Source organism: Sinocyclocheilus rhinocerous, unplaced genomic scaffold (genome assembly GCF_001515625.1).
Source record: "Sinocyclocheilus rhinocerous isolate Xijiao unplaced genomic scaffold, SAMN03320098_v1.1 scaffold1419, whole genome shotgun sequence".
In the NCBI taxonomy this organism is placed as follows: domain Eukaryota; kingdom Metazoa; phylum Chordata; class Actinopteri; order Cypriniformes; family Cyprinidae; genus Sinocyclocheilus; species Sinocyclocheilus rhinocerous.
In genome coordinates, this window is record NW_015664679.1 from 700,477 (window position 1) to 718,245 (window position 17,769).

The 17,769-nt window shown below is 38.5% G+C and overlaps 2 protein-coding genes across 2 annotated transcripts; both read right to left on the reverse strand.

Annotated features, from left to right (window-relative positions):
* Window positions 1-10,655: 10,655 nt before the first annotated feature.
* On the reverse strand, window positions 10,656-12,208 carry LOC107730204 (thyroid transcription factor 1-like). The gene is made up of 4 exons (XM_016540959.1): window positions 12,199-12,208; window positions 12,034-12,115; window positions 11,777-11,928; window positions 10,656-11,329 (listed from the first exon to the last, which is right to left on the reverse strand). Exons 1-4 carry the CDS (start codon window positions 12,206-12,208, stop codon window positions 10,656-10,658), a joined length of 918 nt encoding a protein of 305 aa, XP_016396445.1.
* A 3,183-nt stretch (window positions 12,209-15,391) lies between these two features.
* Window positions 15,392-16,377, reverse strand: LOC107730212 (homeobox protein Nkx-2.8-like). Its single transcript, XM_016540972.1, has 2 exons — window positions 16,135-16,377; window positions 15,392-15,927 (listed from the first exon to the last, which is right to left on the reverse strand). Exons 1-2 carry the CDS (start codon window positions 16,283-16,285, stop codon window positions 15,404-15,406), a joined length of 675 nt encoding a protein of 224 aa, XP_016396458.1. The 5' UTR covers window positions 16,286-16,377; the 3' UTR covers window positions 15,392-15,403.
* Window positions 16,378-17,769: the final 1,392 nt, after the last annotated feature.

A 17,769-nucleotide genomic window follows, 5' to 3' on the forward strand; every position in this document is an offset into this window, starting at 1 on the left:
AAATATTAACACCACTAGACATTCTTCATGTGGTGGAGAGAAACACCAATTGATCAACAAAACAAAGAAAAAAAATGAAGGATGAAAGAAAAACAATCAATTTAATGCCATTTTCCTCTCTTGTGTAATGAGTCAATTTTGTAGAAGCATCTTAGCTACATTGTCTTGAAGTCAACACAGACAATTAGCAAACATTACAATTATTTCTTCGCTAATGAAAGTCAACTGTACTTTTTAAGAGTTTAAGTGAAAATCCATCTAATGCTGTTGTGTCTTTTATTGATGGGGATTTGCTCCTGCAGCCTTGCTAAGTTTTCTCCCTCCTTGTCTCATAACTCCCCCTTCTGCCCGCGCTCACAGGAAGCTGCACCTGTCACCTGGGGGCCCCTGCCTGCACTCAGGATCAATTTACATAACCTCATTTAGCAGTTCACAAATCAGAGCCATTAAGAGCTGCTAACAGGAACCAAGGGTTCTAATTTAGCCTGCCTTTCACAGTGGGAAAATTGGGCAGCTCAGGCCTACAAATAAAGATTCAGGTCTTGGCTTTGATTGTTGATTGTGATGGTAAATGTGCGGATGATTAGAGCAGATTTTCCCCTTTATTGATTTTCTGCCAAAACACAGCATGCCACGGTCCTGCACTAGGAAGCTAACTGGAATCGGGAGGGGGGGCAAAAGCTTGAAAACGGGGGCAGGGGTTTGCGTGATCACGTGGCAAAAAAGTCTTTGCACACCACCGCAGTAATACTGCATGAAATTGCAAGATGGCAAACAAGAGGCTGTGAATGAGATGTTAATGAGAAGCTTAAAAATATTAAGTTACATGTTGCCCCAGGTGACCGTTCATTGTGCACAAAAAGAGCAACGTCAACATTACCAGCAAGCGAATGGTCCTTTGTTTCGCTCATAAATCACACTGAAACAACATAAATGAAGTAGCAAATCAAGTGGAGCATGTTGGGCTTTATTAGATATTATCATAATGTGCTTTACTAGGTACAACATTACAAAGCTATTCACAGCATTGTAATGTGTGGACGCTTGATTTTGCTCTCATGAAATAAATCTTTTATGAGAAACTTTAGAAAGGCCCCACAAGCAAGTGTATGAAATTGCAACTACTACAAGTTCTTCTATTACATTATTGCATAAAAGCTGTAGTCATCAGAAGGTCATGTGCATATTAGACTAATTAGACTTTCAGTTAAAGGGATCATCAAAATATTCTTCATTCACTCATTCTCATGTTGTTCTAAACCTATAAGTCTTTTTTTCATATAATGAAAGTCAAAACTGTTGTTTTGGACTCCAGTGACTTTGTATGCCCAAAGCAATATATCTTTAAAATATATTCCTTTTTGTTCTGAAGAAGAAATAACGTCATACAGGTTTTGAACAGCTTGAAGGTGATTAAATGATGATAGATCTATTTAAGTCAGACATGTGAAATACTATAAAACCACTAAATTAATGAAAAGTTGTTGCAAATGTCCATCTTATCTGACAGTTTTGTGACTGAATATCCTAAAGTCTGAAATAAATGGAATATCTCAAATACTCAACATACTTATGAACAAAAGCCTTCACATCTATGATATCTATGCTCCTTTCTATTCCAGTCTGATTGAAGTCATTCTAATTCATAAATGCATTTCGTTGCCACCATGAATCCACCCCATGCAGACTTTTTTTTCCTGGAAAGAACAGCCGTGCAATCATGTGGATGATTTTAGCTTTAACCCCTTTCATTTACCATTCATCAGATAAACTTCAGCGTGTCACTATACATAGCTCATGTCAAGTATGCTTACTCAAAATGGCTCTCAATCGGCAGTCGATTTGCCAAAGATCTTCTTATAATATGAAAGAGCTGATTCAAACTTACACATGTTCACTGCCAAACTGGTGTATCTGAAGGTGTCTGAAGTGTTTGTTGTCTTAGCGGGCAGAGGAACTTCATTAGCCGAGTCAGGGAGCCCTTTCCATTCCTTGTTTTGGATACATATTTAAGCTGTGGTTTGGTGCCACGTGTACCGTGCCAGCAGTGTGATGCAGAAATGAAAAAGCAATGTCATCCTCAACCAAGGTTGATGATATAGAGCAGAAGATCTAAACCGTGGCACATTTTGAATGCCTTCCTTAATCTGACACACTTATTTCAGGTGTTGGAGCCTCTATTTACAGGCTGGTGATATAAATCAGGTGTGTTTAATAAGGGAGACATACAAAATTTGCACTCAGTGATTGATAACCACCAGTGTTGGGGAAAGTTACTTTTAAAAGTAATGCATTACAATACTGCGTTACTCCCTCACTGTAAGCTAGTGTTATTTTTTTTGCATTTAAAGTGAATGATCAGAGATTTTGTCAAGAAAAATTAAACATAAAATGACCAAGACCATTCTTGACATATCTTTGGCACGCATTTGATGTCTTTAAAAAAAAGCCTGTTTTGAAGGTCGCTTTTTGGGGGTTGGCCTAAAATCTCCTAAGATTAATAAACCACATAATTGGAAATCTCCCTGTAGACGGTCGCCATTAAGCTATAGCGCATTATGCTGTCATTCTCCGCCTTTGAAATGATGGAGCAACAAACAACCGTTGTTGTCCCTGAGGCAGCATCCCGGTTAAATTAGCTTTAATGAACATGTAATTGCTGGGAATAGACTGAGCGGACCCGAGGCAAACAAGGTTTCTAATTGATTTGCATTTCTCTTTTTTTGTGAGCAGTCGCTCATTGTCCGAGCGCGCTATTGATCGGCTACTGTGTATCGCCCCGCATGTGTTTCCCTTCATTAACTGATAACGGGTTACTGATGACTCTCATCACGGCTCTAATGTGGCTTAACGCCTACTTTGTTCCCGTGTCATGTCGGAGGGCAGCCCGGAATAATGAGTAAGTGGGTGGGCTGTGTTTGGGGCTATCTGCTGGGGAGGCGTTTAGTCTGCCGGGTGCAAGGAGATCACTGGAGGGGTTAAAAAAGCAGCACCTCTTAGGTCTGGATTACTTTTAACTGCTGCACAGCATGGGCCCGTCCTCCATTTTAACCAACAACCTGAAGCGAAGTTCAAACTAAAACTGAAATTGAAACAAATCCAAATTCAGTGACACCTGCGTTATGTTTTATGGGGTGACCAGGTGGGCAAAGTAAACAATATGACCAACAACAACCAAAAAAAAAATAAAAAATGGGATGCATTTTGGCGGTATGCAATTTATAGCTGCAGATTTGTTGATTCAGCAATTGTCTGAAGTTTTTCAACGGACCATTACGACAAAAAATGTCAACATTAGTGGTGAAAATATAATTTACCAATCCCTGATAACAATAGTCCAAATAGTAGCCTATATAAAAACATCAATAGCCTAAATAATTCATTTCAAATGTATGCAACTTATTTGCATCATTTTGAAATCGTTCCAAAGCTTTATAGAGAATATAGGCCTAATAAAATGAGCTAACTGCGGCAAGGAAAAATTCCCTGAAATTACAAAGGCAAGTTGACTTGGGGGAGTGTTGGTGCGTCTTTGAGACTGGTAAAATAGGCCTGAATGTATGTGATTTGTATTGTGCATATATAGCTTTCCCCGGAAACCGAACAACCAGTCACAGAAATTCTAATCGTCACAAACGTTTACCCTGATTTTCTTTGCCATAGAATTGTAAATTGAGCATAGAAATGATAAATGATACGCCATACGTGCAATTGGCTGCGTAATACAATGGTCACACAACGGCGAGCCGCTGCGCTCACAGAGAGAATTGCATGTTAGCTAATTGTTAATTTGGGCGACTCGCGCTGGCTAATTATGGCGGCACCGCCAAGCCATTTGCATGATGGACTTACCACCTGCCTCGACGCATGACAGCCCGCAGCCTGGGCAAACTATATAATTACTGAACAGTGGTGGGGCAATTTTTGACTGCAGTCTCTTTGTGTGACATGAATTCTTCCTAATGACATATTTTATAAAGGGGCAAATAGCATCCCTCCTTCCGGTTCTACAGAAAAAAAAACATCATCTCAACAGGTCTTAATGTTTAAGTCACTGCACTCCCGTAAGGCCGATTCTTCACAGTTGTGCGGTATAGGCCTAGCCTACTCATTGTGTTCCTCAGACTCCAAGCTCGGTCGTATTAGGCCTGACATGACAGCATGCAATGTTTTATTTGTTTTTTTACTGTAAAATCGCTTAAAAGTCTTATGGAAACTATTAAGGAACATTTTTCGAGTCATTTTTATACATCGATTGACCAGACGCAATGGGACGAAAGCGAAATTTGCTTATTTTACTCATTTATTAGCCAGTACAATTGTACATTGAGTGGCATTGTCTTTTATTGCTTACTTTTAGAAAACAGAGTTTAATGCAGAAACATTTTTAGAATGCTTCTTATTTGACGTTAGATTGCACCACAAATACTGTAGTGAAAACCTTGATCCTTCAAGGGTTAATTCACCCATAGATGAAAACTGTCTCCCTTAAAAGTGAGGTTTGTTTGTGAACATGTAGTCACATTGATTCAGATTTACACTGCATACTTTCAAGCGAATAAAACCAGTTAATTTAGATGTAACTGACAAAACATGATAAAACATGACATTTTTACTAAACAGCATTGTATGCAATTCAATGTATCTGCAATTCAACTGCATTAGCTTTTTATGGTGATGGTAAGATAGAAAAATACTTAATTTCTCTATTCTCTCGCTGCTATTATGTCATTGTATTTACAGTATGTAGATCGATTGTTGAGTCAATGATGGCTGGCGGTGACTGCAGACTAATGGTTTATATCCGCTATGTTAAATATTGATGCTGTTTTAGTAGTTTTTGTTGTACCACGCTTAAGCAATCAGATAGTGTTTAAGTGACAAAAAGTTGATCAAAATAGCAGTGGGGTGAGGTGATTACATGTTATTTAGCGGGGGAGGAAGTGTTAACACAGTTAGTGATGGTTCGTTGATCACCAAAGGACTCCCGCTGGTACAGTACAAGACTGCGCTGGAGCGCCTCTTGTCTGCTCAGAATTTCATTATTGAGTCATGACCCGCGTGCTGCAGCACGAGCCACTCCGACATTGCAGAACATTAAAATATTAAACATTATTCACAGAAGCTTGTTATTTCGGAAGACGTGTTACATACTTACTCTGTTTTCTCTCTTTGCACACCCCAAAATCTCACAGATAGAAATGGGCCACAACCATGCAGGGCTGATAGGCCTATATATAGAGCATACTCGATGCATTTAATCATTAAGCATAATGTCTGAAGTCTTAAGCAAGAAGAGCGTTCATATTACCTTACACGGGGAAAAAACTGCCTTAAAACATGGTTTCATATTCCTAGTTGTAAGCCATTCTGTTTTTATTTGAATGCCATTTAGCAGAAATATTTAATTTAGGACTCCCCAGTCTTACAGAATGTTGGCTGTCCTCGAGATTCTGCTAAAAGCAAAATAAAACAATTGATCAAACTGTCATTATCCGGGTGATTCATAAATGTAATATCTTTCCCTATACAGCTATCAAGAAATGAGATATTTTCTTTTCGGAACATTTCTGCAGTTCATGATAATTTGCCTCGGTGTAAATTTGACAGTTTAAATGGTAGGATTCTAAAAGACACTGCCATTACAAAAGTCATTTTCTTTGAGAAGAAACAAAATTAAAAACAGTAAAGAAATAGGAAGGTATGAAAATGCAGTTTTTATTCATTGGATGGGAAAGGCTCCATTCACATAAGGCTGAATGCGCTGCATTTCACTGCTGCCACAATTACACTGAAAGGTCAAGTATTACCGCATCTTGTGTTCCGCGCTGCATGCTAAGTATTTCTTCTTGCAAATGACCCTCGTCTGCGTGCGCAGCACAATGGCCTCAAGAAGCAGGACAATTATGCTGGACAATTAAATATATTTTTTCTACTAGTTGACAATAAGATTTACTAAAGGAGGTGATTGCAGTTAATGTGTAATTGTGCCATTTGTCATGCACATACTCAGATGAAGCTGGTCTAAGAATGAGGTGTTGGAAGTCGTACACGAAAACCAGTCTTGCTCATCATAATTTCTTTTTGTTACTTTGCTTTCACGAATCCCATTTAAGATGTATTTAGATGGAAGTATGCATTCGAAAGTTGGAGTTTTCTATCGAAGAGCATTTCTTTGTCCATTTTAAGCAGAGGCTTGTACTATTCTTTAGTTTTAAAGACTCAAGTTCTCAGTGCAACAATACCGACAACGACATATTTGCTTTATTTGGCTGTATAACTGTAAACGATCAAGTCTTTATAATAAGACTTTATAATTAGTGCAATGTTAAGCGTCTTGCAGTGTTTTTCCTTTTTGCAGTAGTTGCCTTTTCATTCCCCTTATATCTTGTGCTGTTGTGTCAAGAATACAGTTTGTACCATGCTGAAACGTGGTGTTGGATATTTCACTAAAAGAATCATGTTCTGTCATTTGAACAGATTTTGGACCGTTCTCGCCTGACTTTGCTGCGGACTGTAGCTAAATTGTCCAGTTAAGCATTTCATTTAAAACTACTTTTGTGGTTTTAAGTTATACAATTTTACTTGAAACGGTTGTGTTTGGAAACAAAGTTTTTTTATTATTAATTAAGTATAGTTTACATGGCAATGCTGGCGGAAAAAAAAACTTCAGCACCCCGGACAGCTCCAGAGCAAATAACATAATGCGAACTAAAAATACTACATAATGTGGGCAAATCATTGCATAACCTTACTTTTCGAAGGTGTGGCTGAAAGAAGTTTGTTTTGTGTTTCAAGTCAGCGAGCGGTGTAAATAAAACATGGTCGCTTGAGTAAAATCAATTGACATGATTATTGGTTATTAAGCATAAAGACTTATTTGTTCTATCTGACACTTAGGCCTTTCTGATGTTTACATTTACGTGAACACGATGTTTCTTTCTACACTTTAAAATTCTTAGTAGGACATTGCTCTTAAATCCACCTAATTATTAATAATGTATTGATAACATTATTAAATGAAATATATGAATAATGCTAAACATGCATGATTATTTTTTGTCGATACCACAGAGTCCAAACTTTGTGGTTTATCTATAAGATTCAATACAAAATACGCCATAAATGCAGATAGTGTATATTAACCCCTTTCTCCGAAGCAGGGAACGAACCTCAGAAACCCTAACTCTAATATGATTGCGTTGAGATTGAGGTCTAATTGCAGGGAGGTGACTGGGACCTTTGCACCCAAAGCCTCGAGGACAGTCCGCAGTTGTGCAACGTGTGTTGAGGGAGAGTGATGAGAGCATACACGCTTCCAACAAGTCATTTTCAACAGCTACAAGCTCCACACAAAGACCACACACCGAGCCTCAGACATGTTAATGTAATCTGGACTCTTTCAGAGGAGCTCTAACAAAACGAATCCCCGAGATCCTTATAGACTCTTTCGGCGCCGGTAGATTGCTGTGGGAAATGATTGAATTTGCACAACGGATAAAAGAGAAAATCTTACTTGCCCATAAAATGAACATTTATTTCATGTATGTGGTTAATCAATTTATCCAGCCCTGCAAAGTACGCACGGTTAGGATATCAGACATCCTCAAACATATGTCTAAATACTAAAGGACATTAACAGTGACACGTAGGCTACTCTTATGAAGTAAACTTTATAAATATTATATCTTGTCACGATAAACTGACTAACATTTTAAGGAATAAATATTTAAAATTCTCAAATCTTTTTTTAGGTTGGGTGAAAAATATCACATTATAATATCCCAGTATTCTCCCATTGATCTTGTATTTTTAGATATTGTACAGATATTGCTTAGAGTTTTAGGTGGAGGTTACATATAATTGAGTATCAGTGCAAGTAAAAGAAGCCTTCGAAAGTATAATTTCGGACATAATCGACAAAATGATTTGTTGATTTAACGACCCTTCACAGAAAAGAAGAGCGCCATTACAATCAGTGAGTCATTAAAACGCGCGTCCCACTGCCCGTTCATTGGCGCGAGAGCTTCACGTGAATACCTTCATCAGTTGAAGGTTTACTACATGCAGAGGGTTTTATGTGCGATTAAAAGGTACAAAACCCCAGGCCAGAACAGCAACAAGGGCCATACCGAGCATTTGGCCTAATGGCCAAGTTGTACAAGTTTTGCTTTGCATCAATAGTTAAATTAGAGCTACTATAGCTGTTGGTGCGGTGTAGCCTATAAAATATCAGGCTAAATAGTGCACGGTTTAGGCCTACTATAGTCCCCCCACCACACACAAATAAGCGAGAGTTGTACACATTAAGATCAATCAATGTAGGCTACTGCAACTCTGGTTTGTCAAGAAAAAAAAAAAAACTTGGGCGATGAAATGACTGCACACCGTTATCATCCATCACAACGCTGGGGTTAATCTCAGGCCCTAAAGATAGCCTTATTCTAGAAATACAATTTTGGTCAATTTAGCAAATAGGTCTACGTATTTTTTGGAATTATAAGGGAAAGAGAACGGTGTAATTATATCATAAAAGCAACAATGATATCAATGGTTTAGTTAAAAAAAAAAAAAAGTTATTAAAATAATTTAAATAACAAAACAATGCCGAAACTTGAATTTTATCATTTCAATAAAATTGAAAATTTAGATAAATATTTTGCCATCACATAAACGGTCATTATGTTTCCCAAATCTGCATGCCGTAGACTACCATTCCCTGTGATCACGCAGGCAAAAAAAAAAACTATAGAAGTGTTTATAATTCAAAGAAGTCCAAAATGATTTGGATGCTATCAGAACGCAAGAAGAAAGAAAGTCAAAGACACGCGCGGCCTTTCAGTCCACAACCGATTCTTGTGTGTAGCAAATAGTTTGTAGCTTTTTTGTTTTCCGTGTGTGGGCTATTTATTTAAATGTATTTTTATTTGATTCTGAACTGGTCAAAAAGTTTAATGGAAATGTCTCTATCATATTTCATTTCATTATTTCTGTCTGTGGACAACATCTGTTTTCTTGGCACTAGCAAGTCCCACATACACATAGAAACATACGGCACGCACTTTTTAAACGTTCTGGCAGGCACCTCAGTCAATCTTACCGCGCCCCTCAGATGCTTACGGTCTTTATCAGTGTAAACACGGTGGCATTTGATTTTACCTCTGATCTTCACAAACACGGTATTGATGAACGGCGCTGTGATAAGTGTGTTTATTTCGTCTTGCAAAGTTATTTAGGAGAATGCTTCTGTTTGTACAGCGATGTGATTGATAAGTTAGCTTTTAGGATCGTTTGTTTGATGTGAGTTTCTCTCAAGGAGTGGAGACCTCACCTGCACTGACTCATTCTCTTACGACAAAGAACACTCTCCAAAAAGAAACCTGTACCAAAACTTTTTTCTTAGAAAAAGTCATAGACTACGGCGTATTAAATAAGTTAATAACAACTAGCTTGGGATAGAAAACAGATCGTTGGAATTAGATTTTACAATCAAATTGGTATGAAACATTTGTGTGTTTTATATAGGCTAAGCATTTGTAAAATATTTAATAACTGTTTCGTGCAAAAATGCACAAAACGTTTTTCATTTTGTGCCTGAATAGATCCCGGGTTTTGTCAGTTGTATAAATGTTTTTACACGACGCAAAATTGACTTCCGTCAACATGTTTAGGGTAGCCTACCAATATTTGGCGTTTGACTCCAGAGGGTGTTGCGACACACAGAAAACTGCATTACTATTTGTAGAATGAACACTTTACCATAAGGCATGTGATGCAACAATCCAGCTCCACAAACCTGTCACACTGAAGGGAGACCCAATACAATCAGTAGAAATGGTCGATTTCAAACAATGAGCGACTGCAGCAAAAAACCTTCTAATGTGTATTCGGAAAGCTTGTACACATTTAATGGCTAATTGTGTGGAAGTTTGATGACTTTTAAACTAGTTTTCTTGAAGAATTTTTTTTTTAATTGGTCAGGTCCCACTTTTAGCACCGCCGAGTGATTGATTCTTACACCCAAATTTAAAACAAACGTACTGTTAGGCTATTGTTATTACTGTCATAATTTATTAATATGATTGTATGACTGCGTTTAAGTCAAATATCTATATAAGTTACAAGAAAATTAAACGTACAAATAACAATGAAAATGAAAAACAGGTGACCCTTAATATCGATAAAAATTTTGTACAATATAGGCTACATATCGCTAAAAACTATGTAATCAGTCCAAAACTTTTACAGAAATATACAAGCTACGTTTACAGTGAAATCTATAATAAATCATGAAAGGTATTTAGCAGTCTAACTGTGAGGGGAGATGTCTTCATTGTCGGGACATTTTTTTTAAATCCAACAGGATGACAGAATATTTGATTTTAGTGTTTAAATCAGTCTCCATTTAAAATCTAGCGTATATAAATAATTCCATCTTCTTAATGGTGTTTTGGCGCTCATCCTCAAAATAAAAGATTCGATACCTTTGACATTTGGCAATCCTCGTGTTGCTTGTAGCCTTGTCATGTCTCTCTCCAGGAAGGAGACAATGATTTCAGAGCGCAACCACTGTTCTCATGGTCTTTTTGAGCAGGGTATACAGATTATCTGCATCCACCTGTCATTTTGTTATCGTGTTATTGTCTGTTCCGATGTCACCACGTCCTGCCATAGAGCAGAGCGGAGCAGGGCAAGGCAGCTCCATACTCGGAACCAGAAGAGTTCAGGTGCGACAGGCCGGATACCTGGGTTTGGAGAGATGGGGGGCTTGCAGCATGTTGACCCAGATCTGGGGACTGGCCGGCGCTGCCTACCTGCTGACTTTGATGCTGGCCCATTGAAGAACCGTTATTGGACATAATCATGGCGTTTCCCCCCTGGTGATGGTGGTTTTGTACACCAGTGTTGGGTGTATGGCTGCTGCCCTGACATGGCTTTCCGTCTTTCACCAACACTGGCACGGCCACCCGCCGTGGAGACTGTTGCTGCTGCTGACAGGAGCCATTGTCTTGTTGCAATTGCTGCTGGGACACTTTGTCCTTGGCCTGCCTCTTCATTTTATATCGGTGGTTTTGAAACCAAATTTTAACTTGAGTCGGAGTCAAGTGAATCATGCTGGCCAGATGTTCCCTTTCCGGCGCGGAGAGGTACTTCTGCTGCTTGAACCGTCGCTCAAGCTCGTACACCTGCGCCTGGGAGAAGAGTACTCGTCTCTTCCTGCGAGGCGTGCTGGTCAACGGACCCATGCCTTTGCCAACATCCGCCAGTGAACTCAGCGTGCTCATACTGCCCATATTCATACCAGACGAGGAGCCCATGAAACGAGAGACTGCAAGAAGAACAGTCTTATTTAGCTTTGCAATTTGACAACAACGGCAGACACAAACAGCGCAGGTTCAGTATCATATATGATGACTACAGAAAATACAAACGCTCCTTAGCTCAGTGAGTTACAACAAGAGCGAATATAGCGATTGTGCACAATTACGCAATCGTCTCTTTGTTTAAATTCCTAGTTTCGGACAAACACTGGAACTGCAGTTAAGAGTCTGTTAATTGTTGCAGTTTGTTTGGGTTTAGATAAAACACCTGGCACGTTTAACGTGAGGTTGGCTTAACATAATTCCCCTCAATACGGTCAAGCGCCACGTTCACTTGGACACTTGGAGTTTTACAGAACAGCATAAACAAAAAAATCGTAGCTGACATGTTCAGTGTATTTTAAAATTCACAAACAGTTATTGCAAATACGACATAAAAAGTCAATCTCACGTACTTGTAGAGAAGCGTGGGTCTGGATTCGTTCCGTACCAGCTGGTGGCCGTCGTGCTACCTCTCATGCCGTCTTGATAGGCCGGCAGGTCGCTCATGTTGCCCAAATTCCCGTTACAGTAGCCCCCCATGGCTGTATGTGACAGCTGGGAAACCCTTGCGACGTCTCAGCAACACTGACTGACAAATAAATAAATACATATGCGCGTGTTAAGAGGCCAAGTAAATGATTAAGCCCCTTTCCGTTTGATATTATTGGACATAGGCAGCGTCTCGTCCAAATTCCCATCCACTCGGCTGAGACGCGCGGTACTGAGGAAAATGAACTCGGGAGGACGAGAGGCTCTCAGGTCAAGTTAACGACGCTGAAATAACCTGAGTAAGTCCTGAAGTAACTCCTCGTAAGTTCAGTAATGCATTGCTTACCAGTGCGCATCGTCTTGACGCCCTTGGACTTCCTCAGTATAACTGGACAATAAAACAGTTTTACAGAATCGAATCTGGATATCAGTTGGATAGTAGACTTAACGAAATCGGCTTTGAGAGATTTGTTGTACAAAACAGACTATTTTCATTTCATACTCTTCTTTATTATTATAAATAAAAACGACGACGACAACAACAACGCCAATAATAATAATAATAATAATAATTATTATTATTATAACAAATATTAAAATTGAATTTGTAGCTATTTGCGAAACAACGCGTTGTCCTATGCTACTCTCAATCTAATATCTGTTACAATAATGACAAGACAAAATTACATTTTTCCCCTCGTCCGGCTTGGATAAATTAATGTGTGGCGCTAACATAAATTTACTTACAGTAACACCAATTTAGCGTATCAAATTTAAAACTGCTAGTAAAAAAGTAAACAGACATTTTGGGACACCAAGTATTCATGACTTTTGGATAAAACAATGACTTGAAATGCATTCAACTCTCATGGGGGTAAGATCCACCAGTTGTAGACTGAAATATTTGGTGTAAACTTTAGTTCTTTTGCGTTCATTCAGTCTCCTCTGAACGCCGCAACCTTCTAGACGGCTAAACAAAATGTAACAGCAAGTTAAAAAAAAATCTTAAGCAAATTTTGAAGGGAACCACTGATCATTTGGTCTTTATAGCGGCCAGGGATTACAAAGACTCTGTGTATGGTTTAAGACTAATTTATTATTTCAATTTGTAATGGAGTTAAGGCTAAAAAAACACAATGTTTTCTCTTTGCAAAGATACCGTGCTATTTATTTTCCGAGTGTCTACTGTTGTTCATCTAAAGACCCAAACATGCCACAAAAATTAGTCGGTGACTGATTATGAGATTATTGTGAATATAAAATCAGGGAACACAAATTCTGACGCATTTTTATTATTATTTTACTGCGCTTTTTAATGTTTGCTGCCGGAATTCAAATGTCACCTTCAGAAAACGGCAACTTTCTTTACGTTATGTAGCCTATTTCTTTGTTTCTTTTCGATCTTATGGAACTGAAATGAGCAGCTGCTCTGAAGAGCCAGGAATACACACAAAAAAGTTAACCTATGTATATATTTAATTTATCCTATGCCTAATAAATCTAATAAAATACAAACTGTACGGCACAATAATAACAAAGAAGACCAACGGATATGCATGAGGCAGAATAACATAACATGTCATGAGCTATTAGGATGAGCCAACAAACGTTTATCAGGAGGGAATACAGCGTCTTCTGGTGGTCACTGAATATTTGACAAGACGAAAAAGCTTTCTGTTCAAGTGTGCGTAGACTGATCATTTTAGTTTTCTCAAATGCCACAACACATTAGCAACTTTTTACAGTTTCGGAAAAAAAAAAGAAAAAGAAATAATTTTCATTCGTAACATTACGGATATTTATATAGTAGCTAATATCCAGCGTTCACATCTTTGGCCAGTAGCCTACTCCAACTTTACAGAACGCTTGTCACCTTTTAAAGCAAAATTAAAATGTATCATCTTTAAATTAAGAAAACTACGCATTTCTCTAGTTTGAAGTTAGCACAGGTGGGTGTAGTTTGTGCACCAGTGATGATAATCGCGAGTGCAATTATAACAATTAGTGTCAAAACTATGGGGCGTCCAACGTTGCTTTCAAGGTGTTCGGCCTACTTGATCCAGTTTACAAAAGGCTCTCTTAATTATCTTAATCAGGCTCACTCCTCTCTACTGGAGTACGGCTATCATGGCCAATTAACGGCAATTAGTAGTATGCTTTGTCTTGTTTTTAATATCTTTTTCTATTGACAGCAAAAAAGTGTTTTAGGGAAGATGTACAGAAGAGAGCGCTGCGGTCAGTCCCCTCCATATGTAGTACAAGGTGGCCTGAGAGAGGGGGACAAAAGGCCAGGTGACAAGGATGATACTAACTGGGTCGCTGAATTAATTGGGGAAAGCTCGGGATTGAGAAAGCAAGATAAATCACGCCTCTTTCATTTATGTTACGACAATGATCACCCTCTTTTAAAATATGGAGAAGACAGTAATTGTCTGCACTTTCTAAAGTCAAAGTGCCATTTGTGACAAACCGCTGCTTAATTTATTTTTAGGTGTGTTGGGGTAACAATTTTAAGAACATTTAACAACTTCTGTTTTCTTATTTGGTCACCAAAGCTTCAACCAACACTCAAATATGCTTAAAAACAAACAAAAAGGCTTTTAATGCGGTATATTAATATTGCGTACCGTAAAAAAAGACAATAAAAGCCAGAATGTTAAAATTTCACTATCACGCAAGAATCAATAACCATTGTGCATCCTACATTTCTTGTTCAGTGCTAACCTACTTTGTTGAGTCTTAAATAAGGGTTCTTTCTTTAAGCTGGTTATTTGGTCTTCTCTGTTGGGTGAAAGTGGACGTCTTAACATTACAAAAGCACTCATCTCTTGCTGTGCGCTAATTGTCGTACTCTTTTTCAGTTCAGTCCGAGATCTTTTTTACAGACAGTATGTAACAATCGAAGGGATTAATTTTTTGTTAACCTTTTTTAGGTAAACGAATTAAACATATGCAAAAAATAAATAAATAAAAACAATAATCCTAAAGCCTAAGGAGAAATTAAATATTTTAAAGCATTAATAATTAAAAGAAGTGATTTTAAGCTTACGGAATATTTGGTACAATGTGTATAAACCAACAATAATTTTGTTCAATAATTCAAACAACTATAAATTGCTAAAAATTTATTTTTTTTAATTCTCTTTTTTTTGTAATACATAAAGAACGAAAACGTGTAACACTTTAAGATGAGGCAATTTCATCAAATTATGACACTACATCATTCACAGTATAAAACATAAAACTTTTTTTTTTCTCACTGATTTAAATAAACTTTTGGTTTAGAACAAACACAAACAGTTCAAAAATACACTATCTAGGCAATTATAAACAACATCAATTAATACAAAACTCTCCCAAAATGCAACTAAATAGAATATATAATATGTGCAAACAGCATTTATTTATTTTTTAATCTTATCAACGCCGAGAGTTTCTACTTTAATAGACATAACACTTTATGTAATTAAAAACAACTTGAATCAGGAGGAATCCATGCGCTGTCCTGTGGGGTAAGTCCCGAAAATAGTTAGTGTGGTCCTAAGTGAATCTCACCAAACACAGAAGTGGTGACGGGAGGCCGCTGTGTTGGTAAAGTGCCGGTATGTAGGGAAAAGCGCAAAGGGCGTTTGTTGCTGTAAAGATTGGAAACCCTGAACGCTGAAGGGTGAGGATGGTACTGTTGGTGGAACGATGCAGCTTCCTTTTTCTGCATCAATAGTGCAGTTCTGATACGGTTTGCCATCTCGGACCAAAATGGGCACCACGACTCTGCGCAGCACTGGAGGCTGATTGAGGTCCTGAGCGCACTCTATCCGCGCTCTCTTCATCTTGTATCTGTGGTTTTGGAACCAGATCTTCACCTGCGTGGGCGTGAGGCGTAGCAAGTGCGCGAGCTGCTCTCGTTCTGGAGCGGATAGGTACCGCTGCTGACGAAAGCGTCTCTCCAGTTCATAAGTCTGAGCCTTGGAGAACAACACGCGACGCTTCTTCCGCTTTTCACGCTCTGTATCCACTGAAAGCACGTCTGGTCCGGTGGAGTCTGGTGAAGCCTCAAGATTGCTCTCGTCTGACGCTAAAGAAAAAAAACATGATTAACCTTTATTTATCTATCCTCTGAGGAAAAAAAAAACGATATGTGTATGTATGTGCTTTACAGTTACCAAATGTTACATGTAGAACTTCAATGGTGAATCAAACTAAAATAAATTATAAGCCCTCATGATATGAACATTTAAAAACTTATTCTTAAAATTGACTGGAAAATGTTTTAAGAACTTACATATATGTCCTCTCTCGTTTTCAGTCCAGGACGAGTAAGGTGAGACGGAGAAGGGGTCCTCTGGAGAATGGTGCGCAATGCTCTCAGTGTCATTTTCTGGCAAATCTAAAATACTTCTCACAGTGAAACTGAACTTGTTAGAAATAGCCATCTGTAGCGCTGGATTTCTGTTAGTTCCAGGACTGGTTCTCGATCTTGTAGAGCTATCCTCAGTCGCGCAGTGCTGAAGTGATCTGTGCGTTCTCAAGACGCGCATCCAAGTGACGATGTGTACACTGATGTCGCGGTGTTTATATAAACAGCACTTGGTGGCTGCTTTGAGGCCTCTCCTCCTTATGGGTTCTAAGTACCTCAATGACTCGTGTACTTAAATCCCTGTAATGGTAGGTGTGAACTCGGTAAAGAATAGCCCGTTACTTTCACAATGATGGAGGGTAACACTCTTCATCATTACCGATTCGTCAGAATTCGTGAAAAGTGGGAAACAGATAATGGTAATTGTTGAGGCTGAATCACTTCTTGGGTGGCAAGTGACAACGAGAGCCCTCCCTTCTTTTCCCCCGCTCAAGTAACATATCGGATATTTGCATACAAAGTGATCCATTAGCGTCCCAGAGTTGGTTTTCCTAATTCGTTTATTGGGGTATTGTCGTTTTATTGCACAAACACGGGTTAAATGTGCACTCTCTCAGTACAGTGGGGTGATAGTTATTACATGGTAATTAATGAAATTTATATTCGTGGCTAATGGAAAAGTGGCTTGCCCTTGCATACAGTAAAAGCACAAAAATCCTTATTGCTAGAATTTTTTGAAATCGAAAGGATGTTTCCTTACAGCTAGCCTATATCCGACATTACACTATAGGCTACATTGCTGTTTGTTTTTACATCAGTTCTGTATAACTTAGAAGGTAATTTCTTCATAACGAGCGAGGAATCTGAAATAACTAAGAACTTCTATTTGGGAAAAGATCCAGACATCCAGGAGAAAGTAATTTTTCATTATGGATTATTGCTTACTCCTGCACCTCACCAGTAAGTGCACTAGGCATATCATTGGGTTCTGATGATTCCCGAGACTGCCTAGCCTCAGTGCGCTCTGGATGACTGCATAGACCCTCCCAAACAGAGTGGGTATCCGTTCTCGTCTAGTCCTCCTGGGTGGTCGGGCGAAAAAAGGAACACAAATACATGCCAACCAGCGACCGGGAACAAAAGAGGGAAATGTAGCCCCGCGTCCGAGACCCGTTGGAAGCATTTGTTCCAGTCAAGATTTTGCATTTGTTCAGTCCTGAAATAATGCTTGATTGACGCCCCCGCACAATGTCCTTTAACTTTCTCAAATAAATCCGTGCTGGTTTCTTGTTGTCATGGTTTTGAATAGGGACGAACGGGATCTGGGCAACTATCTGCTACACGTCTAGCTGCTTACGTCTATACTGAATTATTAGTTATGCGTTTTCAAACGGAATTAAAAGACTTTTCGTTTCCATAAAACTTCAAGCTGTCTCCCGATTAATCAAAGTATTTTAAAATAACTTATAACGTATTAAAATACAAAATTTCTTTAATTTAGAAAATTCTCTGTTTATAATTTTCTTAAATCTTCCGATGGTCAAGATAAAGACGAGACTC

Bases quoted from the DNA above. Each gene is read 5' to 3' on its own strand.
- LOC107730204 (XM_016540959.1), bottom strand. The intron at 11,929-12,033 runs GTCCAATAATAT...AGACGTCGCAAG, and splicing joins TTGGACGAGACGCTGCCTAT to GGTTTCCCAGCTGTCACATA. The intron at 11,330-11,776 runs GTACGTGAGATT...TTCTTCTTGCAG, and splicing joins AGACCCACGCTTCTCTACAA to TCTCTCGTTTCATGGGCTCC.
- LOC107730212 (XM_016540972.1), bottom strand. From the start codon at position 16,285: ATGGCTATTTCTAACAAGTTCAGTTTCACTGTGAGAAGTATTTTAGAT. The intron at 15,928-16,134 runs GTAAGTTCTTAA...TTTTTTCTTTAG, and splicing joins AAACGAGAGAGGACATATAT to CGTCAGACGAGAGCAATCTT.